At 40.5% G+C, this 23,011-nt stretch overlaps 1 protein-coding gene and 1 pseudogene across 49 annotated transcripts in view; one reads left to right on the top strand and one right to left on the bottom strand.

Annotated features, from left to right (window-relative positions):
* PTK2 (protein tyrosine kinase 2) overlaps positions 1–23,011 on the bottom strand; it is a 360,020-nt gene that overhangs the window by 141,776 nt on the left and 195,233 nt on the right. For all 49 annotated transcript variants that reach the window (XM_035276524.3, XM_035276540.3, XM_078353054.1 and 46 more), the window contains 3 exons: positions 14,444–14,551; positions 10,704–10,821; positions 2,927–2,957 (listed from right to left, as the gene is read on the bottom strand). In XM_035276524.3, coding sequence (XP_035132415.1) covers positions 2,927–2,957; positions 10,704–10,821; positions 14,444–14,551 — 257 coding nt within the window. The remainder of the gene's footprint in view (positions 1–2,926; positions 2,958–10,703; positions 10,822–14,443; positions 14,552–23,011) is intronic.
* LOC108588553 (small ribosomal subunit protein uS19 pseudogene) lies at positions 3,401–8,444 on the top strand (annotated as a pseudogene).

Genomic DNA, 23,011 nt, shown 5'->3' with positions numbered 1-23,011 from the left:
TATAACCTGAAGGTAATTTTATACAATATTTTAAATAACTGTGCACAAAACAAATATGTGACTGCAACCTGTTACACACGAGGTCAGGTGTGAAAGTTTCCACTTGCTGCACATGTTGGTTCTCAAAAAGTTTCACATTTTGGAGAATTTTGAACTTTGAAGTTCCAGATTAGGAATGCTCAACTTGTACATTGTTTTGAAGCATTATAACTATTTAATGTGAAACTGTATAATCTCCATAGTCACAGCACACAGCCATAGACTTATGTTCCTTTTACAGAATTCTCCAAATACTTGAAATTTTCTATCTACAGTATAAAAATTTAACAGAAGTTGTTTTCTAACAACTCTTTACTTTCTCTTCCATTGCAGCTACATGATTTATCAAAACTTATCTTTGAACTGTATTTACTGGGCAGTCAGAAGGCACATATTTTAAATAAATAGATTACATCATTTCCTTCCTTGTTCTGTTCCGGAAACACTGTAGTTTTCCCTTGTCTGCAACACAATTTATGTATGCTGTTGCTAAGCAACTTTCTCAAGATAGCTTGATCACTACAATAATGGTGTCCTGCTGCTGCTAAGATTTGGGTGGAAGTTCCTCTCTTTTAAAGTTTGCTTCATTCATTTAGTGTTTCCTTTATCTGTCAACATTTCTAATGTACTACTTTCCTCACTCACTTTCATATCTCTTTTTATGATTCCTGGGGGGCTAGTGTGTGTATGTGTTTAAGAGATGGGGTGAAGTCTCACTAGGTCACCCAGACTAGCGTGTGGTTGCTATTCACAGGCATGATCACACTGCATCACAGTCTGAAACTCCCAGGCTTCAGTGATCCTCCTGCCTCAGTCTCAGAACCACAGAAACACGCCACATTGCCCAGCTTTGATTCATTTATGTTTTAAACTCCAAATTATCCCTTAATTTCCCAAAACTAAAGGTACTCTAAATAAACATTAGTTCCTGCACTGATATGACCCCAAATGAACCCCTGTCAGACACTGCTGATGCTGTAGAGTGCACTGTCCAAAGCTAGAGGTCTCTTGCCACCATCCTCCATCCACAGTCACATGCACTAGCCATGTGCAGACCCTACCTGTATGAGGCCCACAGTACTGCATATGACCCTGGCTGACTATGAGCTTACTGCCCAGGGAAGGCAGACAAGTTTAGAACTGTGGTAATTACTACTAGAAGCTATTATAGGAAAACATGATGGGGATGCTCTCCTGGCTTGGGGGTGGGGCAAGGTGGGTCAATGAGGTTTTCACAGGAAGTGACATAGAATGAGACCAGAAGATGAGTAGGGCTTAGCAAGGAAAAGGGGGTTGGAAGAAGAGTGAATCATGCAAAGACTGGCAAAGGCCTTTAGGAAAAAGAAAGAATGTTTGCTCCTGGAATAGAAAAAAAGTTGAATGTAGCTAAGAACAGTATGAGGAGTGACAAAAACCAAGGCTAGAGGAGTGAGCAGGGAACAAACACATGGGCTCCTGCAAGCTAGGTTAAGAATACTGGAAAGTATGCTAAGAGCAACAGTAGGTCATATAAGAGATTTAATTAGGAAAGCTTCCTCAAGCTGTATACAGCACAAATAGGCTAATGAGCAAAACTGGACAGAGATTGATTTAGGAGGAAGTATGCAGAACAGAGTTAATACAGCAGGCCTGTGACTAACGTTACATGATTGTCCCTTGCCTGGCATCTGGGAGCTTGAATTTTTGTTGAGTAGCCACCATCTCCTGACGGGTATGGTACACTGTGCCTAAAATGTTTGTACAAACAATGTGGTTTATGCTCAACTCTTGCTTTCCTTCTGGGAGTCTGGAATTTGGATGCATGCCAGGCAGAGAGTGCATGTATAAAGAACCCTCAATAAAAACCCTGGGCATCAAGTCTCTAATGAGCTTTCTCAGTAGGCAACATTTCACACAGGCCGTCAAAATTCATTGCTGGGGAATTCATAATGTCTTGTGGCCTCCATTGGGAAGGGACCCTTGGAAGCTTGCCTCTGGTTTTCTCTGGACTTCACCCCATGCGCCTTTGCCTTTGCTGATTCTGCTTTGTATCCTTTTGCTGTAATACATCATAGCTGAGTCCTGTGGGTCATGGATCTGGGGGACTCCCAACACAGGAGTGTACTTAGGTATCCCAGATAGCTAAACACGAGGGAGGGACAGTGGGAAGATGGTGAAGCAGACGGATCTGTTTAGAACATGGAACTGGAGGAAATGGTAGTTAACTGGCTATGGAGAAAAGAGAGAGGAACAGAACAAAGCCCAGGCCTTTCCCTCTCTATTCCAGTGTCCTCTTAGGCTCACTGTTCCTCTTCAAGTGTCTTGGAAAGTGCAAGTATCTCTGCAAGCACTTACCACGCAGCTGTAAGTGTGTGTGTTTACCTGTGTATTCGACTGTCTAAATTTTAACATCATATCTTAGTTCCCAGTTCCTAGCAAATTGGCTGAGAATATAAAGTTACATAAGTTCTTTTGGTATTAATATTTCATTCTTTTACTTTTATAGATCAACAACACCTATTATGAAATTCAGGGCATAAACAAGAAAATTAACATAAATTATTTCTCTTTAATTTTCATACTTGTAAAATAGCCAGCTTGTCACATATTTTCAGGTTCTTATAAAGATTAGCAAGAACATATGAAGCAAAGGTTTAACCATAGGCTCTCGACATTATGATTATTCTTTAGCTCACCCATAGAACTTAAAGAAAAAATTACATTTTTGATTAAACCCGAGTACTTAATAAAATTTACAACTGAGTTGATTTATTTCTAGAATTGTTTCCTAGTTCCCTGATTATGTACATAGAAATTTAATTTTTTAAAAGAATGAATAATAAAGCATAGCAATTTCCATAAAGTTTCCAACAAAACAAAATAACACTGCATACAAAGTAGTACTTACTTTGGTATTGACGGCAAAGCCCGTTCACCTTCTGTGGGGAAAAAGGAAAGAGATGTATAAGGTTCTTTTTACTCCTTTTGAAAAGATGGAGTAAATCAAGAGAGGAAGGATGAGGCCTTTACTGGTATTCCAGCAATGACCCTTTAAACAAAGTTGCGACACTGGTCTATCTTAGGTTCTCATGGTTTTATTTTCAACATTTATAACAAACATGAACTATTAGATACAACTGTTTAAAAGGAACTGCCTAATTATAGTAAACAACTAAGATGCTAAGTCGGTAAAAGACTTTGCAGGAGACTGACAGATGAAGAGTTTCTTATGATTAGTCAACAGTCCTTGCCAAAGGACCAGACATTCTGCATTTTGATAAAACTACTCACTAGTAACAACACAAAAACCTGTGCAGGAAGCACAGAGAAACACAAGGAAAACAATTCTACAGGTGTGTGTGTCTGCCAAAGGAAAGAATGTATGAGAGAAGCCAAGTCCTGGATCTGTCACCTGAAGGAGCCCTGTGCACAGCTGGCTGGAGGTGAGCCAGGCAGTTATCTACTACAGAGTTTGGGGTGCACCCCCTTTCTGCTAAGCCGGACACAGTGACTGGCTCATACCTGCCTTACCTGCCTGATCACAGGGATGGTGAGGACTTTGTTCAATGGTGGGGGAGACTCTTTTTTTACCCCCCGCAGCCTTCATTTTGCAAACCAGGAAACATGGAGCCCTCCTTGGTTTAATCTCTTCAATCTGAATTAATGGAATAGCCTCCTAACTGGACCTCTCTTCTAATCCATCTGAGCTAAATGATTTCAGAATAATCTTCCCAAATTACAAATTCATGAAGTCAAGCAAGTTATTATGCTTAACATTTTAGTGCCTCTCAAAAATGTTCAGGATGAGATTTTAAACACCCCAGCTTAATTTACGAAGCATTGCTTCACTTTTCTCAGCACACAGACACTATTCTGGCTGTCATCTTTGTACTGTGTATCTATGGGGTGGTATGTCAGGCTGAGGAGGGACCTATCTACCACTCACCACTCTGGTGCCCTTCTAGGCAGCTCCTTTCTAACGCCACTCATGCAGTCACACTTGCTATCCACAGGTCTTCTCTTTGCGTTTGCCCTTGAATTCGTTCCAATCAGTTCCCCCGACCCCCACACATCTCCAGTGACATCTGCCTTGCTAAACCCAATCATTCACTTACAGTTAGCACTTAACACAGCTAATCACTCTGTCCTGAGAACTTCCCACCCTGGGCCTCCTGAACTTTGTACTACATTCTCTTGTTTTCTTCTGTCCTCTCAGGGTAACTCTTTTTCATCTTCTTTACTGGTTCCTCCTTATCTCTGGGGCCTGATGAAGATTAGAGAACCCAGTGCTCACACCTATACCTCTTAACCTCACTTCCTTGGTAACTTCATACAGTTTCAAAGTGTCAAATACCACCCACACTTTGCAGCTCCCAAATGCATACCTCTAGCTTGGACCTCTCCCCCTGACCTGAACTTCTGCATCTGGTTGTCTACCTGACACCTCCCTCTAGATGTCTGAAGGCAGCTGGGACTTGCTGATGCTCAGAACTGAGTCCCAGTGGGTGCACCGGCATAATTCCCATTGTTCTCGTGGAACCAGGAGTCATCACAGGGCCTCTCTGCTCCCCAATCCATACCTAGGGCAGCAAATACGAAGCTTTACTGTCCAACTCTATCCAAAGTCGTCTTACTTGTCACTGTCATTTTAGTACCCCTGGGCCAAACATCACCTGCCTACATCATGGCAATAGCCTCCTGATTAGTCCCTCTACTTTATCTGTACCCAGGCCAACCTACCATGGTCTATTCTCAGCATAGCAGCCAGAGTACTTATTCTAGAACATAAACCAGATTACATTATTCCTCTCTTCAAACCCTCCAATGGCTTCCCAAATCACTAAGTACAAGCCAAAGCCCTTACAATGCCTTTACATCTTGACCAACCACCTGCCCTGGGATCACCCCCTCTAAGGCATCTAGTGACCTGGGTCTCTGCTGTTCCAGGCATGCTTCCTAGTATTCCCCAGCCTTTAAGAGGGAATAGCCAGATATCCTTATAGGTTCTGTTTTCCACCCCTTCAGGTGCAACTCTCTTAGTGAGACCTTCAATTTAAAATTGTATCCCTTACACTCTTCCCTATTTTTCTCAACACAGCAATACCATTCGATATATTATATGCTATAGTATTTATTTCCTCTATTAGTTTATTTGTTTATTGCATGTATGTCCACAACCTTGTCTGTTTGCTGCTACATACCCTGTCCTAGAACTGTGCCTAGAAAATGGTCGGAGCTCAACAACTACATGTTGAAAGCATAAAGCATTTGGTCTGGCCAATCTGCCTTTTCAGTATTACTTATCACTATTCCCTGATTACACATTGTATCTCCCTGAACATACTGCACACGCCTTGAAAGGTGCTCTTCCTTCATTCAGGTAGAAACATTCCTCAGTATTTCGACACTCAATTCAAGTTCTATTTCCTGCAGGGAGCCCTTCCTGGAATATCCCAGTTTGCACTGAGTGGCATCCTCTGTGTTTCTGTTGCATCCACAAAACATTTGCCACACACCATGTTTCTCCACAGACTACTCAACCTGCCTAAGGTTATGGTAAAATTTAAGCTGCCCAAAGGTGTCCCTAATACCTCTCAGAGTATCTGGCACTCGGGAGGCTCTCCAACCACTGTTTGGTAAAGAAAGAAAGAAATCAACCTAGGAGCCTATGTTATTCTTTCTGAAAAGCTGTTTAATTCTTCTAATTTGCAGAGATACTTGTGAGGCTGAACACTGTATATATACAACTCACTGCACAAAACTGGAATTCAAGCCGAACTTCATCACTTGTTGATATTTAGAACATCTATTTCAAGCAAAATAACCAAGTCACACCAGGAAGACCAAATTTAGAGTAACTGAAAAGGCCTGATAATTAGTTTATTATCCCATGAACACGAACATGACCACCAGTACCACCATCTTATTCACACCCAAATTGTTAATACAGCCTTTCAAATGACACATTAGTGTGATTTCTAACTGTTTACACTCTGTTGAAATTTCTATTTCCTGAAAGCAAAAGAAATCCATTATTGCATTTTTAGCTAATAGGAGACTTCCTAGGTAGCTGGGCATGGGTAGAAAGGCAACAGTAAAGGCGATGAACAATAGGAGGATTCTGAGAGAATATTTTTATAAAGAGAGTAATGGAACATAGAAAAATGGCAATAGACGCTATTAGTAGAAGCAGCATTTAAGAAAACCCTAAGGACTCACCACCCAAAATGCCTAATTCTGGAAGTTAAACGTTTTTGTTCAAATATACTTCCATTCTTCTTAGAAGTATTCATTAACTGAAATTGGTGACTTAACTTACCAGACTTTTTTAATGCTTATAAATACACAAGTTTGGATACACACACACACACACACACACACACACACAGACACACTTACATGTAGGTTTTTAAAACATCAGTACAGCTATTTTTTTAAACAGCTGCATAGTATTACAGCATGTATGCATACTCCATTTATTAATTTTTGCTAATTTTTTCTATTATACACAGTGCAGGAGTCAACAACATCCTTGTGTCAGTGGTTTTGTACGGCTGATTTCCAGGAGGCAGACAAAGGGGCAGAGTACTCCTTAACTGTCTTCTGAAAATGTACCAATTTACAATGACACAAACATGAGAATGCATTCTCCAGAAGTCTTGCCAATGGTGGTTATCAGGGTTTTTTTTAACCAATGTAATTAGTATAAAATGAAAGACATCACTGCTTCTATCCATATATTCCTTGCACATTCCTCTACAAGGTAACCCAGTTTTATACTTGGTTGTCTTTTACTGAATGAGATGGAAGAACACTTTAAAAATGAGAAAATTTATTTATTATATGTGTCATAGATATTTCCCCCTCTGTTACTGTAGCTTTAAAAATGTTATCTTATACTAAATGAAGTGTGTAAATTATGTAACTGTGTTTGCTTTCGCAGCACCTGTTTTAATTATATAATTAAATATAACAATTTTATTTTTATAGCTCCTGGGATTTATGTCATACTTAGAAGCATTCACTCCCTCCCTTGAAATGTACAGTATTCACCATCATTTGATACACAGAAAACCACAGATTTTTACTAAAACTACAAAATTAATTCTAAACTTTCTTTCAGGTAAGGTGTAAGTTAGACAACACCATACAATAAGGGCCAAAGTTATGCAGACTGTGGTGGAATGCAGTATAGGACAATTTGGCTTCTGGCTCTATGTTCTCCCCAATAAACATCACCTTTTATTTATTTATTTAAATTAATTAATTAATTTTTTTAGATGCAGTCTTGCTATGTGGCCCAGACTGGTCTCAAATTCCTGCCCTCAGGGATTCTCCTGTGTAGCTGGAATTACTGACGTGAGCCACTATGAGAAGCTAATATCCTGTTGTTGTTTTTGAGACGGAGTCTTGCTTTGTCGTCCAGGCTGGAGTACAGTGGTGCAATCTTGGCTCACTGCAATCTCCGCCCCCGGGGTTTAAGTGATTCTCCTCCCTCAGTCTCCCCAGTAGCTGGGATTACAGACGTGTGCCACTGCACCCATCTAATTTTTGTATTTTTAGTAAAGACGGGGTTTCACTATGTTGGCCAGGCTGATCTTCAACTCCTGACATGATCCTCCTGCCTCAGCCTCTCACAGTGCTGGGATGACAGGCGTGAGCCTGGCCTTAAATATCCCTTTTAAAAACACTATATAATCCAAGGTAACTACAGTAGATCAAAGAACTAACAAAACGTGACTGGGCACACCTGGTTCATGTGTAGAATGTACTGATTACTTATTACTGTCATGTTATGTTATACATATACATTTATACATGTATAAGTAGTTTACGATCTAGAGAAGACAGATGGGCATAGGTAACTGTTAGTTACAGCGTGTTTCCAGGAAAATGGTACATTAGAGTTGTAGAAACATGTTTATCATTTTTTTAACTCTTAAAAAAAAAAATCTCGCTTTTTCTGAGGGTCTAGCAAGAAGGCAGAGATAGAGCGAAAGAAGAAGCGGACCTTCCGCAAGTTCACCTACCGCAGCATGGGCCTGGACCTGCTACTGGACATGTCCTACGAGCAGCGGATGCAGCTGAACAGTGCGCACCAGCGGTGGCTGAACCCCGGCCTGCGGCGGAAGCAGCAGTCACTGCTCAAGCGCCTGCGCAAGGCCGAGGCACCGCCCACGGAGAAGCCGGAAGTGGTGAAGACGCACCTGCGGGACATATTCTGCCCAGGATGGTGGGCAGCATGGTGGGCATCTACAATGGCAAGACCTTCAACCAGGTGGAGATCAAACCAGAGATGATGGGCCACTACCTGGGCGAGTTCTCTATCACCCACAAGCCCGGGAAGCACAGCCAGATGGGCATCAGGGCCACCCATTCCTCCCACTTCATCCCCCTCAAGTAGTGGCTCAGCTAATAAAGGCATACATAACAACAAACAAAAAAATAAACTCAAAAAATGTACGTATGCTGTGTCCATATGTATTTCTGACTACAACCCACTAAAGATGTTTGACTTTAATATTATTTTAGCTAGGCAATATATCTTCACCTTAGGGATCTATGATGAAATAGGTATGTAATACATAAACATGCTATGATTCAGAATAAGAAAATTATCAAGTTTAATAATTCATTTTATAAAGACAATATGAAACTGGAAATAACCAATGCACTATCTAGCTTTTCATGACAAGCATTTTCACTTTATGCTCTTTTCATATAAACAAAGAGCTTAAAAAGCATTGCCTTTCATGTTTTAGTATCAAAATGTTTCTCCCTAGAGAGCAAAAAAGCTAGCAGTGAAATCAACACAGGACGATGCTTACATTTTAAACACAGAAAGCTCATTTAATGCCTGACATCTGAATGTTGTTTTTAAATGTGTATTAATATTGAAAAAGGACCTTTTGGCAAACTGAGGATAAAAGATGGAAAATTATTAAAAAGGAAACGGGCAATCAATAACATTTAACATTTTTTCCTAAATTACTATCTCTATGTGAAGAAATTATCTGAAAACATTTTAATAATATTTGTAAGGCATATACACCTGTTTAAAGTATAAAGTCTGATACTGGAAGAAGAAAATGTCAAAAAATAAAAATAATAAAGCACAAAGTGAAAAATCAAGACCTACAGCTGCAAAGGCTTTAACTGTGAGGAACTTTAGACTTCTGAAATCAACTTCATTACTCTATTTCATACAAAGAAAACTTAAGAAAAATATATGAATAGGCTTTATTGGTGTGATCATTGTGGGAAAACACTCTTTTCCTCTAGAAAAAGCAATGTCCTGGAATCAAACAGACTTATGTTTACTTAGAGAAGGTTCACAGCTTTGTCTGCTGTTTTCAGGGCACAGCATCATTACTTACCTCTTTTAAGACACATAAACAAAGGGTCCAATGACTCCTCTCTATAAAACACACAACACACACACACACCCCGCATGCAAACACCATCCCTCCCTCAAACTGCTTTGTAAACAGGGCACTTCCCTGCTGGGCAAAGCTGGATCCTCTGCATTTCTATCTGCTTCACTTGGGCTCTGCCTTTTCTCTATCCTCATCACTGTTTAATACAATTCTGCTGACTTGAACACACACAACCCTTCAGGATTTTCCTCCTCTACAATCATCCTAGTCACTAAGGTGAGTGATAGAAGGGGTCTTGGCAATAAGGACAAAACCCACATCCAGAGTCCCCACTTGCACAGCGTGAGCTGCTACACAGTTACTATTTGGGACGTGTCTAACAACCCTACAAAACAGGTATCACTCTTTTACAGATGAGATATCTCAAAGTCTAGGTTAATACAGTGTCAAGATCAGACTAAACTAGCAGCAACAACAGGAACAACAATATAACTAAAATCTATGAGCACCATGTGTGCCAGGCAAAGTTCCAAGCCTATAAATAAATAAGTCCTTTATCCTCCTAATACCATAGAAGATAGTTACTGTTCTTCATGTTTGATAGATGACAGAACTGAGGCACAGAAAAGTAAAGTAATTTACAGATGACGATGGCACACGGGATTCATGATTTAAGCTTAAGTTCCATAATTCCCAAACCCCATCTTTTCCTGCTTTACACTACATCTGCTATTATCTTGCTGGGAATATTTTCATTTGATTCTTTCAGAAATCCAAATTCTCAAAAGCATTCCTCATTATATGCTTGTAAAAACTCCACACCATTTTTATAGTGATGTTCCCAGGGTATTTATTTATTATAATCTTTGATTTCTTTTAACATCATGACTTAGAATGCATTTTATTCTTCGAATGCTCGAAGCTTTTGAGATACATAAGAAAAAAGAGAATACTTCATTTATAGTGAGTTACAAGGGATTCCTTTTTTAAACCCAGAATTTTATTTAAACCCAAAAGTTTAAAAATACTCATGTATTTAAAAATAGTAATGGCAATTTAGAAAATCCTCTAAGTAGGTAGCTCAAAACACAGACAATGTTTACTTTAGGCTCTATTCAAACCCAGTTCTTGGCTTGCGGAAGGTGTGAACTGGATCACCATCCCTAGAAAAATAAGTACTCAGATTACACTGAGCTGAATTATTCATTTGGTCTTCCTTTTTACAGTTACCTAAAAGAGGATAACAGGCAAACTCAGTTAACAATCTGGTAGAAATGCAATTGGGAATGCTCAGAAACAGCACCTCACCTTTCTGGGGTCTGATGATAAACGACTGAGAGGCTCCATTCACCAGTCGGCAGTACCCATCTATCAGGTCAGCCATATTCTCTGCAATGGTTAGGGATGGGGCCGTCACTGTCAGAGGCTAAAGGAGAAAAGACCAAGAAAACAGACTTTATTGTTCTTCCCAGTAAGCAAAGGACAGCTGTGCCATGACATCAGACATCACTATACACTTGAAAACAGAGTGGGAATGAAACAAGATCTGTTGTAAGATTTGAAAAAGGAAATTTGGTATTTAAGGACATTATTCCTAGAATACGTGACAAATGCAAACCCAGATGAAAACAGAAAAATCACTGAAACTGGGGCTTTCTAGAATGAAAGGAGATTAAAAATATTTTCCTTCAGAATATCTGGATCCTCTGGCGTACTCCAGGTTAAGGGAAGAATTTAGACAATCAGTAAGTTAAAGTATGACTTGTATCAGAAACTAGACTAATGTGGAGTAAATTTTTTTTATCAGCCATCCATCATAATTTTTCTGATGTAAAAGAAAATTAATAAAATTTCATTATTTTTAGCACACATAGCATGTTCTGACCAAAGGCTTAGAAATCATTCTCTTTCCAATATAAAATACGTTCAATATTGAAAAACTTCCTAAAGATCTATCTTTAAGTGTTATCGAAGAGGTAAGAAAAGCTGTATTGCATTTTCAAATACAGGTGTGGCCTAATTCAAATAGTTATTTATAATCCTCTAAGTGAATGCCTCTCATCTGCACTGCCCTAAATATTACTTGGAGGTTAACAAAATGAAAGGAGGACAGTTTGAAATGATGATGGAATATTACTACTGAGATATTTGCAGGAAAGTTCTATTTGTAACACTGACACCACAGCCTTTAACTGTGAGTTTCTGATTATATGGTTTTTGATATTGTATGGTAATATCTGTTTAATCTCAAGAATCAACAAGAGTTCATAGAGCCCTCAGATGTCACCAAATTCAGAGAGTCACAGGGCAGAACAGTGATAAGGCATCTGCCTAAGTGAGGAGTGCTGCAAATAAGCTACCCAGAGAACGAGCTGTTAACAGGCCAAAGAATCCTGGTGTGCTGATGGAAACGGATGGGCTTCAAAAGCATGCTTTACACAACAGCGCAACCGTGTGTGCCACCAGACTGTCCAGATCCTTTCATACATGAGTGCATTTTGCCCATCTTAGAGAAAGGATCCCATTAGGTAGTATTTGCCAAATGGCTCTTTTTTTATACCACCTGTTTTAAACCACTGTTGCATGTTGACTAAGAACACAGGCTTTGGATCCAGACTGTTTGGGTATAAACCCCATTTCTGTCAATTACTTGACGTGGCCAACCTCTAAAACCACAGTTTCCTCAACTACAGAATGTGGTTAACCAAAATATAACCAAGTACATACTTCTGTGGTTTTAAGAATGACACAGCCTCTCTTGGCTTCTGTATAAAGAACCATGGGGACCAGGTGTGGTGGCTCACGCCTGTAATCCAAGCACTTTGGAGGACAAGGCGGGTGGATCACCTGAGGTCGGGAGTTCAAGACAGCCTGGTGAAACCCTATCTTTATCCCAAAAAAAAAAAAAAAAAGAACCATGGGTAGCATATGCCCAGTAGCAGGTACTGCTGCTGTTATAATTATTATAATAATCACATAATATTATTTCTAGCCAGAGAATATCATATACAACACAGTATGGAAATTAACTCAGTTTACAGAATATATACAGTCAGTGCACCACACTATACATTTTGGAAAATGATGGCCCACATATGCAATGGTGGTTCAGCAAGATGTATATAATGGAAGTAAGAATTCCTGTTGTCAAGTGTGCTGTAGCTACCCTGAGGTTGTAATGAAATGCACTGCTCATGTCTGTGGTGATGCTGGTGTAATAAAATCTATTGTGTTGCCAGTCACACAAAAGTACAGCACATAATACTGGATAATGACTATGGTACTGTCTTATTTTCTTTTATCATTATAGTGTACTACTACTTATTTAAAATAATTCAATTGTAAAACAGCCTCAGGCAGGGCTTCTAGGAAGTATTCCAGAAGGCAGCACTGTTCTCCTAGGAGACAGCAGCTTCATGCGTGTTACTGCCCCTGAAGACCTCCCAGTGGTGCAAGATGTGGAAGTAGAAGACAGTGATATGAATACTCCTGACCCTGTGTAGGCCTAGGCTAGTGTGTTTGTGTCTTCGTTTTTAACAAAGAAGTTTAAAAAGTAAAAATACAGAAAATAATTTTAAAACTAGATAGAAGCTTACAGAATAAGTACGTAAAAAAAGAAAATATTTTGTACAGCTGTACAATGTATTTTAAACTAAGTAAAAAATCAGTTTATAAGATAAAAAGGTTACACTAAGTTAATGTTTATTTACTACTGAAGAAAAGTTTTTAAAAATAAATTTAGTGGAGCCTAAGTATATGGTGTGTACAGTGTTTATAGTCTATAGTAGTGCACAGTAATGTCCTAGATCTTCACATTCACCCTCCATTCACTGACTGCCTCACCCACAGCAACTTCCAATCCTACAAGCTCCATTCATGCTAAGGGCTCTATACAGGTGTATCATTTTTTACCTTTGATACTATATTGTTACTGTGCCTTTTCTTTGTTTACATGTATTTAGAGATACGAATACCATTGTGTTACAACTGCTTAAAGTATTTAGTACACTAACATGCTATACAGGTTGGTAGTCTAGGAGCAACAGGCTATATTGCACAGCCTAGGTGTACAGTAGGCTACCACCATGTTAGGTTAGCATAAGAACAGTCTGTGATGTCTGCACAACAAAGCAGTCAGCAAATTATGCATTTCTCTGAACGTCTCTGTTGTTAAACAAAACATGACTGTACATGTAACTCGTAGAAGTTAATGTCCTTGGTACTTAATGATAACCCTTTTTTCTTTTTGAGACATGGTCTTACTCTGTCACCTAGGCTGGAGTGCAGTGGTGTGATCTTGGCTCACTACAACCTCTGCCTCCTGGGTTCAAGAGATTCTCATGCCTCAACCTCCCAAGTAGCTGAGATTACAGGTATGCACCACCACACTTGGGTAATTTTTGTATTTTTTAATAGAGATAGGGTTTCCGTGGTCTTAAAGTGATCCGCCTGCCTTGGCCTCCCAAAGTGCTGGGATTATAGGTGTGGACCATCACACCTGGCCTAATGATAATCTTTAATCATCATCTTTACAATAACGTTCTTGAATGATTTTTTTTTTTTTTTTTGAGATGGAGTTTCGCTCTTGTTGTCCAGGCTGGAGTACAATGGTGCGATTTCGGCTCACCACAACCTCCACCTCCCAGATTCAAGCAATTCTCCTGCCTCAGCCTCTTGAGTAGCTGGGATTACAGGGATGCAACACAATGACTGGCTAATTTTTTGTATTTTTAGTAGAGATGGGGTTTCTCCATGTTGGTCGGGCTGGTCTTGAACTCCTGACCTCAGGTGATCCACCCGCCTCAGCCTCCCAAAGTGCTGGGATTACATGCATGACCCATGATGCCCAGCCCACTCTTGAAAGATTTTTAAATGTCTTCTGTCCTATTCTTGGGGACATTTAATCATTGTCATTTGTAATGTGACTCTATATATAAGAAAGTTGTGATTCTGATGATCCATGAAAACTTCATCCTTAAAAAGTCATTATTTCTAAAACACCCCTATGTTACCATTTTCTCTTAATGATGAATGTAACAGTTCCTTACCTCAGGTGCACCTGCTATTTTTAGTTGTAGCATTCCTTTTCTGTCCTTGTCTTCACTGTTTGAATACTGAATGGTTTGCACTTGATTGAAGTCAGCAAGATGTGTGGGCTATAAAAAGAAAAAGTAAAACCTTTAGACTACGGATAAAAAACTCATTTCATGGAGTCTGTAAATGTTCTGTGAAATCTTCATTGTCCTCAAGACATGCTCCCTAAGACTGGAGGTCTGGGGGAAAAAAACAGATTCTCCATGCTGCCCCAGGGGAGTAGCCATGAGACTATCTCCTGTACGTCAAAGTCAGGCCCAGGTCTGCTCTTTGTGATGTGCTGAGGAGACCCATACAGTTGGATGAGGGAGAGTATACTTACCACTGAGAGAGAACAGAAGATAAAGGAAGGAGGCAAGTTGAGGCAATCATTCTGCTTCCATTCCCAAAGAAAGAAGGATCTGGGATTACTCCATGTACAGTAAGTTTAGAGCTTACTGGGCTACAGTAAGTTCTAAAACTTACAGGAGTTCTGTAGCTAGGGAGACAGTAGGTAACCAAGGAGTCCTTCCCAATACAGAATAACCTCTTAAGACATGCCGGGAGAGTCTATGGTCATAGTAGCATAAACTTTTGCTTTCTCTCTTTTTTCTTTTCCTTCTATTACTGCTGTACAATTAATAAACACTTTTCTAAAAAGAATAAAAAAGAGTTGGGAGCAATGGCTCACATCTATAATCCCAGCACTTTGAGGGGCTTAGGTGAGATGATCCCTTGAGGCCAGGAGATCAAGCAGCCTGGGCAACACAGTTAGAGCCTTTCTCTAACCAGGAAAAAAAAATTAGCCAGGTGTGGTGGTCTGTGTCTATAGACCCCGCTACTTGAGAGGCTGAGGCGGGAGGATCCCTTGAGCCCAGAAGTCTGTACCACTGCACTCTAGCTTGGGCAATTCATTGAGACCCTTCCTCAAAAAAATTCGTATAGAAGATACATGTATTTTCCATCCTTCTAACATCTCATGAGGATGATCACTCAGCGTGTGAAGATTCCTACACATTTCTTCAAATCAATTAACCTGGTTAAAGCCACTCTGTCAGGTATTAGCCCCTCTCCATCCCATGGAGAACAGAAGACACCACTAGGACTGAGCTGGAATTGTTTACAAAGAGACTCACACTCAGCTGCCCTTCCCAGCAAAGCATCTTCCTGCACTGTTGTAGGGATATGTATTTGGAGGCTCCTGCCTTACCCCGAGAGGCCACAGGCAGCTCTCCATTCTCTGGTCCTAGGCTTCTCCATAGCATGTCCCACAACCCCTCTGCGTACTCTTCCCACCTGTCCTCTGGGACATCCTGCCCTTTTGGGGTTTCTTCCACCTCACTGGTCTCTTTTCCAGTTCTTTTTATTGGCTTCTTCCCTACTCAATCTATAAATGTGAAAAAGCCACAGGGCTCTGTGCTGGGTGGGCCCTGTTCTTCCCTCTAGTTGTGCCATGGCAGAATGAGTATCATATAGTACTGGGGCATTATGCACCATCTCCAGGCCTCACATCTCTCTGGAACTCAGACGCATGTATCCAACTCCCTATATCCTATTACCACATGGATGTCTGTGAGAGATTACTAACAACACAGTCAAAAGGGTACTCTCAAAACATGTTCCTCCCCCAGGATTCCTGACTTCAATAATAAGCATCATATCAACCAGATTCCTGAGCCGAAAAAAAAGGAAGACATTCTCACTGATTCTTCTCCCTTTCCCCATTATCCAACCTCTCCACAAGTCCTGGTAACTTCACCTCTCAGCATCCAGAATCCATGTGTTTATTCCCCATCTTCACATATGTCACTATAGTCTAGGCCATCATATGATATTGTGCTTAGAGCTGTGTCATTTTTCCGAACTGGTTTCCCTTCATCCATTCTACAATCTAATCTCCCTACCTGGAAGCCAGGGAGATGCTTTAAAAATGTAAATCAGATATCACTCCCCTGCTTAAAAAGGTATAATACAAAGCACCAAAACTTACATGATTTACACAGCATGATTTCTATAATCAAACTGCCTACATGATTTGACCACTGCCTGCCTCTCTGACCTATTTACTGTCATGATCTTGTCTTGATGATATGTGCTCTAGTTTCACTGGGGTAAACTATTTCTGGGGATGGGTTGTTTTTAGTTGATCAAACAATGAGGAATATAAAAGATGACCAAGGATGCTAGATATCACATGAAGTATGGTTAAGTCCTGCACAGTAAAAAAAACTGTCCTGTATCCTCAATGGCTTTTAAATGTCCTGGTGTGTATTTATGTCTGTGAAGACTCTGACTCTAGAAACAAAGTCTGTTTAAAAACCACAAAAGGATGCTCTGCACTGAATTTTCCAGGAATGCAACTTATGTGTAATGCACAGGAATCTGATTTTATGCTGCTTTTGAAGTTTTACTAAGAGTTGCTAACCATTTTGGAGAATGACACCACCAAGGACAAGACTTGCTCTAGTTATTTTAGTCGCTGACACAATGCACCTGTATTAGTCTGCACCTGTAGCTACTGCATGCACGTATGTACCAGAGGATGTCAGAGGCTCCTTCCAACAGACTGAGAACTGAACATCAATACATTGGTGGTGACATATGAAATGAGGAATACTACTTCAATTATAATCTTTGTTATTGCTATCTCATAATTAAAAAAATTCTAAGGCACAGTAAGATATCTAGGTTCTGAAAACTACAGTTTTAGAAATTGTTTTTCTACCTCACTCTGGCATTATGCCCCAAGGTCAGCACATAAAATTTCCCTATCACTTTCCTACGCCACTTGTACGGAGTGACTTCTGACTGTCTCAAACTAAAAGTCATTACTAAGTAGGTGCATCTGACTATAATGTCTTCCAATGTATTGTGTTCAACTTTTAGATAATGATATTTTAAAAACATTATTTGAGTAGGGGAATAACATGCTCTGTACTTCTAACTTCAGGATAGCCAAAGATAATTTACAGTATCTGTTATAAAGAGAAGAGGGTCAACAGGGGCTGGCGTTGCCACCTACTCTAAATCGAAAACCCAGATACTCTCTCTCACACCACCCTACTCTAGCCCTTTAGGATAATCACATTGTTTTTATTATTTTCTTTCTTATATTCTACTTTATAACTAGAAAAAAAGCACCACGAGGATGGGAATATCATGTCCACCTTGTCCACCACCAGATTACAAGGAATCAGAGCTACGTCTGGCATGTAAGTGAATGAAGTATGAGAAATTATTAGGGGCTAGACTCTATTCCAAGTATCAGAAATACAGCAGCAAACAAGGATAACACAAATCCAGACATTAAATAAATATTTTATAAGTAAACAACTATGATAAAGAATATAACAAAGCAATACAGGCTGCTGTATAAAAACATCTAATTTATTGGGAAGGCGAGGAGGGAGGAAATAGAGCCTCAGAAAAAGTTTCACTGAGAAAAGAGAACAAGATTTGGGCAACACGAATTTAAGACCAGGTATATTACATTCAGGTACAGTACTGCACCAGAAGAATCCAGTCCACCGCCTAGCACAAAGGAGCTGCACACAATATATATGCAAACTGACTAAGGTAACACTTAAGATAGCCACGTAAGTGGTCATTACAAAGGCAAAAAAGGAGGGAAAGGGCACTTGAGGAGGAGAATCTGAGATGTGCTGTTCAACTGGTAGCAGGAAACGACACAACGCTATGGAGCACCCAGTGGTATGTGGCTCCTCCAGGCTAAGATATGCTGATAGGGTACAATGCATGCCAGATTTCAAAAACGTGGAACAATAAAAATAAGATCAAATGTCAAGAATTCTTACACAGATGATATCTTGAAATAATATATTGGATATACTGGATCAAATAAAATATATTAAAATTAATTTCACCTGTCTTTTTACCTTTCTAAAGGCGGTTAATAGATAATTAAAAATTACCCAACACTTGCATCATACTGCTACTGGACAGTGCTGGAGAAGTCAAGCAAAGTCGATAAGGACTCAGAAGTATCCAGTAGTCTTATCTACACAAGGGTCACTGTTATCCTTGGCAAGGCAGTGGCGGGGGGATGGTGGTGGTATAATGGTAATAGGCAAGAAAGGCCTCATTGAAGCAGGTTGAAGAGAAAGTGGGAAGAACTGCAGGCAATGCAATTAGATAATCTGTCAAAACGTTTTGCAATAAAGGAAACAGGAAAACATGAAGTACCAGGGAAAGAAGAGGGACACAGGACAAAAAGGGAATTTTAGGATGAGAGAAACTATACATTTTTCTATGCTGACAGGAATGATCCAGCATATTAGAAATGTTTGCTGATACAGGAAAGAGTGGGCAGAATTGAAGAATTACCATGAACAGGGAAGATGGAATGGAAGCCATTACATAGCAAAAGGTTGGTCTCATCCAGGATCACGAAGTTCACCCATGGGAGGCAGAACAAACAAGGAGGAGAAGGGTGGCAGGCAGAATTGTTAGGAAAAGCGCAGTGCATACAATCCCCTGGAGGCTCTATCCTGATTGCTCCAATCTTGCTTTCTTCTACTTTATATAACTAATACCTCTTATTTCATAGTCACAGAGGTTCTTATAAGCTCAAATAGAAAACATATATATTTTTTCGTGGAACATTTACAAGAATCAAATGCTTGACCATAAAGAAAATCTTAACAAACGTGAAAAAGTTAATATTTAAAAATCATATTACCTGCTCAGAAGCCAGTGTGAAACTGGCTCATAATATGCTCACAGAAATAAAAATGAGATAAAACCCCAGGGCTACTTGAAAGATAATAGTCTTCTAAACAATGCTATAAAAGAAAAAAAGAAATAAAAAGAAAATTTTTGTTGGTGGTAATTTTTTTGTTCTTTTGAGATGGCATCTCACTCTGTCACCCAGCCTGGAATATAGTGGCATAATCTCAGCTCACTGCAATCTCCAACTACCGGGTTCAAGCAATTCTTCTGCCTCAGCCTCCCACAGTAGCTGGGACTACAGGCACATGCCACCAGGCCCAGCTAATTTTTGTATTTTTAGTAGAGACAGGGTTTCACCACGTTGGCCAGACTGGTCTCGAACTCCTACTCTGGTGATCTGCCTGCCTCAGCCTCTCAAAGTGCTGGGATTACAGGCGTGAGTTACTGCATCTGGCCAAAAATAAAATTTCAAATGCGTATACAGAAATACAACGAAAAAAAGAATATCACATACCTAGATAGGTAAGAAACATTAAAAGCTGTATAAGAAGAAAACGGCCTCCAAAGCAAATGAGAATACATTTTAAAGATGTGCTTAAAGAGCACAATAAAAGGACAAAAATAACGAAGATACTACAAAACCAGAATTAATGAAGAAAATACTGAAATCAATGAAAATGAACAGTAATTCTGCAATAGATCACTAAGCTTGTCCTTCAAAATCAGAATAGATAGACCCTTTACAAGTCTGAAAAAGAGCCAAATCAAAAGAGCTTAGGAATGAAACAGGACATACGAAGTTACTGGAAAGATTTTGAGAGAACTATGAGAGACAACTCTATGGGAGCAAGACGAAAATGTAGAGAAGTGGATGACATGCAAAATTACCAAAGCTGACAGGAGTGAAAAATCTGGACAGATCGATTACTATTGGGCCAGGCACAATGGCTCACACCTGTAATCTCAGCACTTTGCAGGGCTGGGTGGGCAAATTACTTGAGCCCAGGAGTTTGAGACCAGCTTGGGCAACATGGCGAAACCCTCTCTCTACCAAAAAAAAAAATACAAAAATCAGCTGGGTGTGATGGTGTGTACCTATAATCCCAGCTACTTGAGAGACTAGGCAGGAGAACTGCTTGAGCCCAGGAAGCAGAGGTTGCAGTAAGCCATGATTGTCGTACCACTGAATTCCAGCCTGAACGATAGGGTGAGACCCTGTCTCAAAAAAGATCTATTACTACTGAAGTGATTAAAAAGATAGTCAAACATCTATAACTGAAAAAGGCACCATGTGGTTACATAGGTCAATTCTTCCTAATCTTTAAAAAGCATGCAATTCCAATTTGAATTAACATTTCAGGCCATTAAAAATCACCAGAGAGAGGGAAGGCACCGAGAGTGTATGAAAGAAAGACAAAGAAGCTGGGCTGAAGAAGGAAGAAGCTGGGAATCCTGCAAGAGGCTACTGGGCCCCAAGACTCATTCCTTCCCCTGGGGGAATGGGTAAGTTGAACTGGCAAGCAACAACCTATTCTCACTATGGGCCTCTTAAATCCCAGCAGGGGCCCCATGATCACTACGGACACTTAAGGTGGCAGGAATAGCAGCTTAGAGAAGAGGTAGAGACAGCAGCCAGCTGAGGTGGAGCCTGGAGGGTTTGGTGCAGGAGCGTCTGTAGTGGAACATGGCCAGAAAAGCCCTGCTTGGTCCCATAAAAGACTTTAGCCCTCGCTATCCCCATCAAGCTACCATTGACTTTCTTCACAGAACTGGAAAAAACCACCTTGAACTTCATATGGAACCAAAGAAGAGCCCACATAGCCAAGTCAATTCTAAGCAAAAAGAACACAGCAGGAGGCATCACACTACCGGACTTCAAACTATACTACAAGGCTACAGTAATCAAAACAGCATGGTACTGGTACCAAAACAGTGATATAGACCAATGGAACAGAACAGAGGCATCGGAGGCAACACAATATATCTACAACCATACAATCTTTGATAAACCTGACAAAAACAAGCAATGGGGAAAGGATTCCCTGTTTAATAAATGGTGATGGGAAAACTGGCTAGCCATGTGCAAAAAGCTGAAACTGGACCCTTCCTGACACCTTACACTAAAATTAACTCCAGATGGATTAAAGACTTAAACATAAGACCTGGCACCATAAAAACCCTGGAAGAAAATCTAGGCAAAACCATTCAGGACATAGGAGTAGGCAAGGACTTCATGACCACAACACCAAAAACATTGGCAACAAAAGCCAAAATAGACAAATGTGACCTAATCAAACTCCACAGCTTATGCACGGCAAAAGAAACAGTCACTAGAGTGAATCGGCAACCAACAGAATGGGAAAAAATTTTGCAGTTTACCCATCTGACAAAAAGGGCTGATATCCAGAATTTACAAAGAACTAAAACAGATTTACAAGAAAAAAACAAACAAGCCCATTCAAAAATGGGCAAAGGATATGAACAGACACTTTACAAAAGAAGACATACATGAGGCCAACAAACATATGAAAAAATGCTCATCATCATTGGTCATCAAAGAAATGCAAATCAAAACTACATTGAGATACCAACTCACGCCAGTTAGAATGGTGATCATTAAAAAATCTGGAGACAACAGATGCTGGAGAGGAGGTGGAGAATTAGGAACACTTTTACACCGCTGGTAGGAGTGTAAATTAGTTCAACCATTGTGGAAGACAGTGTGGAGATTCCTCAAAGACCTAGAAATAGAAATTCCATTTGACCCAGCAATCCCATTACTGGGTATATATCCAGAGGACTATAAATCGTTCTACTATAAGGACACATACACACGAATGTTCACTGCAGCACTGTTTACAATAGCAAAGACCTGGAACCAACCCAAATGCCCATCGATGATAGACTGGACTGGAAAAATGAGGCACATATACACCATGGAATATTATGCAGCCATCAAAAACGATGAGTTTGTGTCGTTTGTAGGGACATGGATGAATCTGGAGAACATCATTCTCAGCAAACTGACACAAGAACAGAAAATGAAATACCGCATATTCTCACTCATAGGTGGGTGATGAACAATGAGAACACATGGACACAGGGAGGGGAACACTACACACCGGGGTCTATTGGGGGGAATAGGGGAGGGAAAGCGGGGCGGGGGGAGCTGGGGAGGGATAGCATGGGGAGAAATGCCAGATGTGGGTGAAGGGGAGGAAGACAGCAAATCACACTGCCACGTGTGTACCTATGTAACTATCTTGCATGTTCTGCACATGTATCTCAAAACCTAAAATGCAATTAAAAAAAAAAAGACTTTAGCCCTAGGGGAACTGTTGGACCTGAACTCTTACAAGGCAGGCTTACCTATCAGATGGGGGTCATTCCAACCTGAGCACCCCTTTGGCTGCTGGCTTCTCCTGGGGTCCCAGCTTGAATATGTCTGCTTGCAGGGCAGCCTTGGGGGCCCACATCATAGTTCCTGCAGTGGCTGACCATGACTGACCAGTAGAGTGCTCCAGCAGGGCAGTCTCTGCTCCAGCCTACCCACTCCCTCCCCACATTGCAGGTTCCCACAACAACCCCCACCAACATAGTTTTGCTGGCCCCTGTGTGTGCCGGCAGGTATTGCCTTCTGTGCTTCCCCAGCACATGTGTCCATGTAACCCCAAAACCCGCCCGTGCCTGACTGCCACCTCAGCTGAAGCCTTGGAAGGCAGAGCCAACAAACCCCGTCCCCACTGCCAGCATCCCACCCTTGTGCAAAACACAGTCCCAAGAGTTAAAGCAGGCACAGAGACCAGCAGATTCTCCCCTAACCTGAGCCAACACCCATGCTTACAGCGCACAGA

The sequence above is a fragment of the Callithrix jacchus genome, chromosome 16 (assembly GCF_049354715.1).
Source record: "Callithrix jacchus isolate 240 chromosome 16, calJac240_pri, whole genome shotgun sequence".
Classification (NCBI taxonomy): Eukaryota; Metazoa; Chordata; class Mammalia; order Primates; family Cebidae; genus Callithrix; species Callithrix jacchus.
The sequence above is the reverse complement of the archived record's forward strand: the minus strand, read 5'-3'. Positions and strand labels throughout refer to the sequence as shown.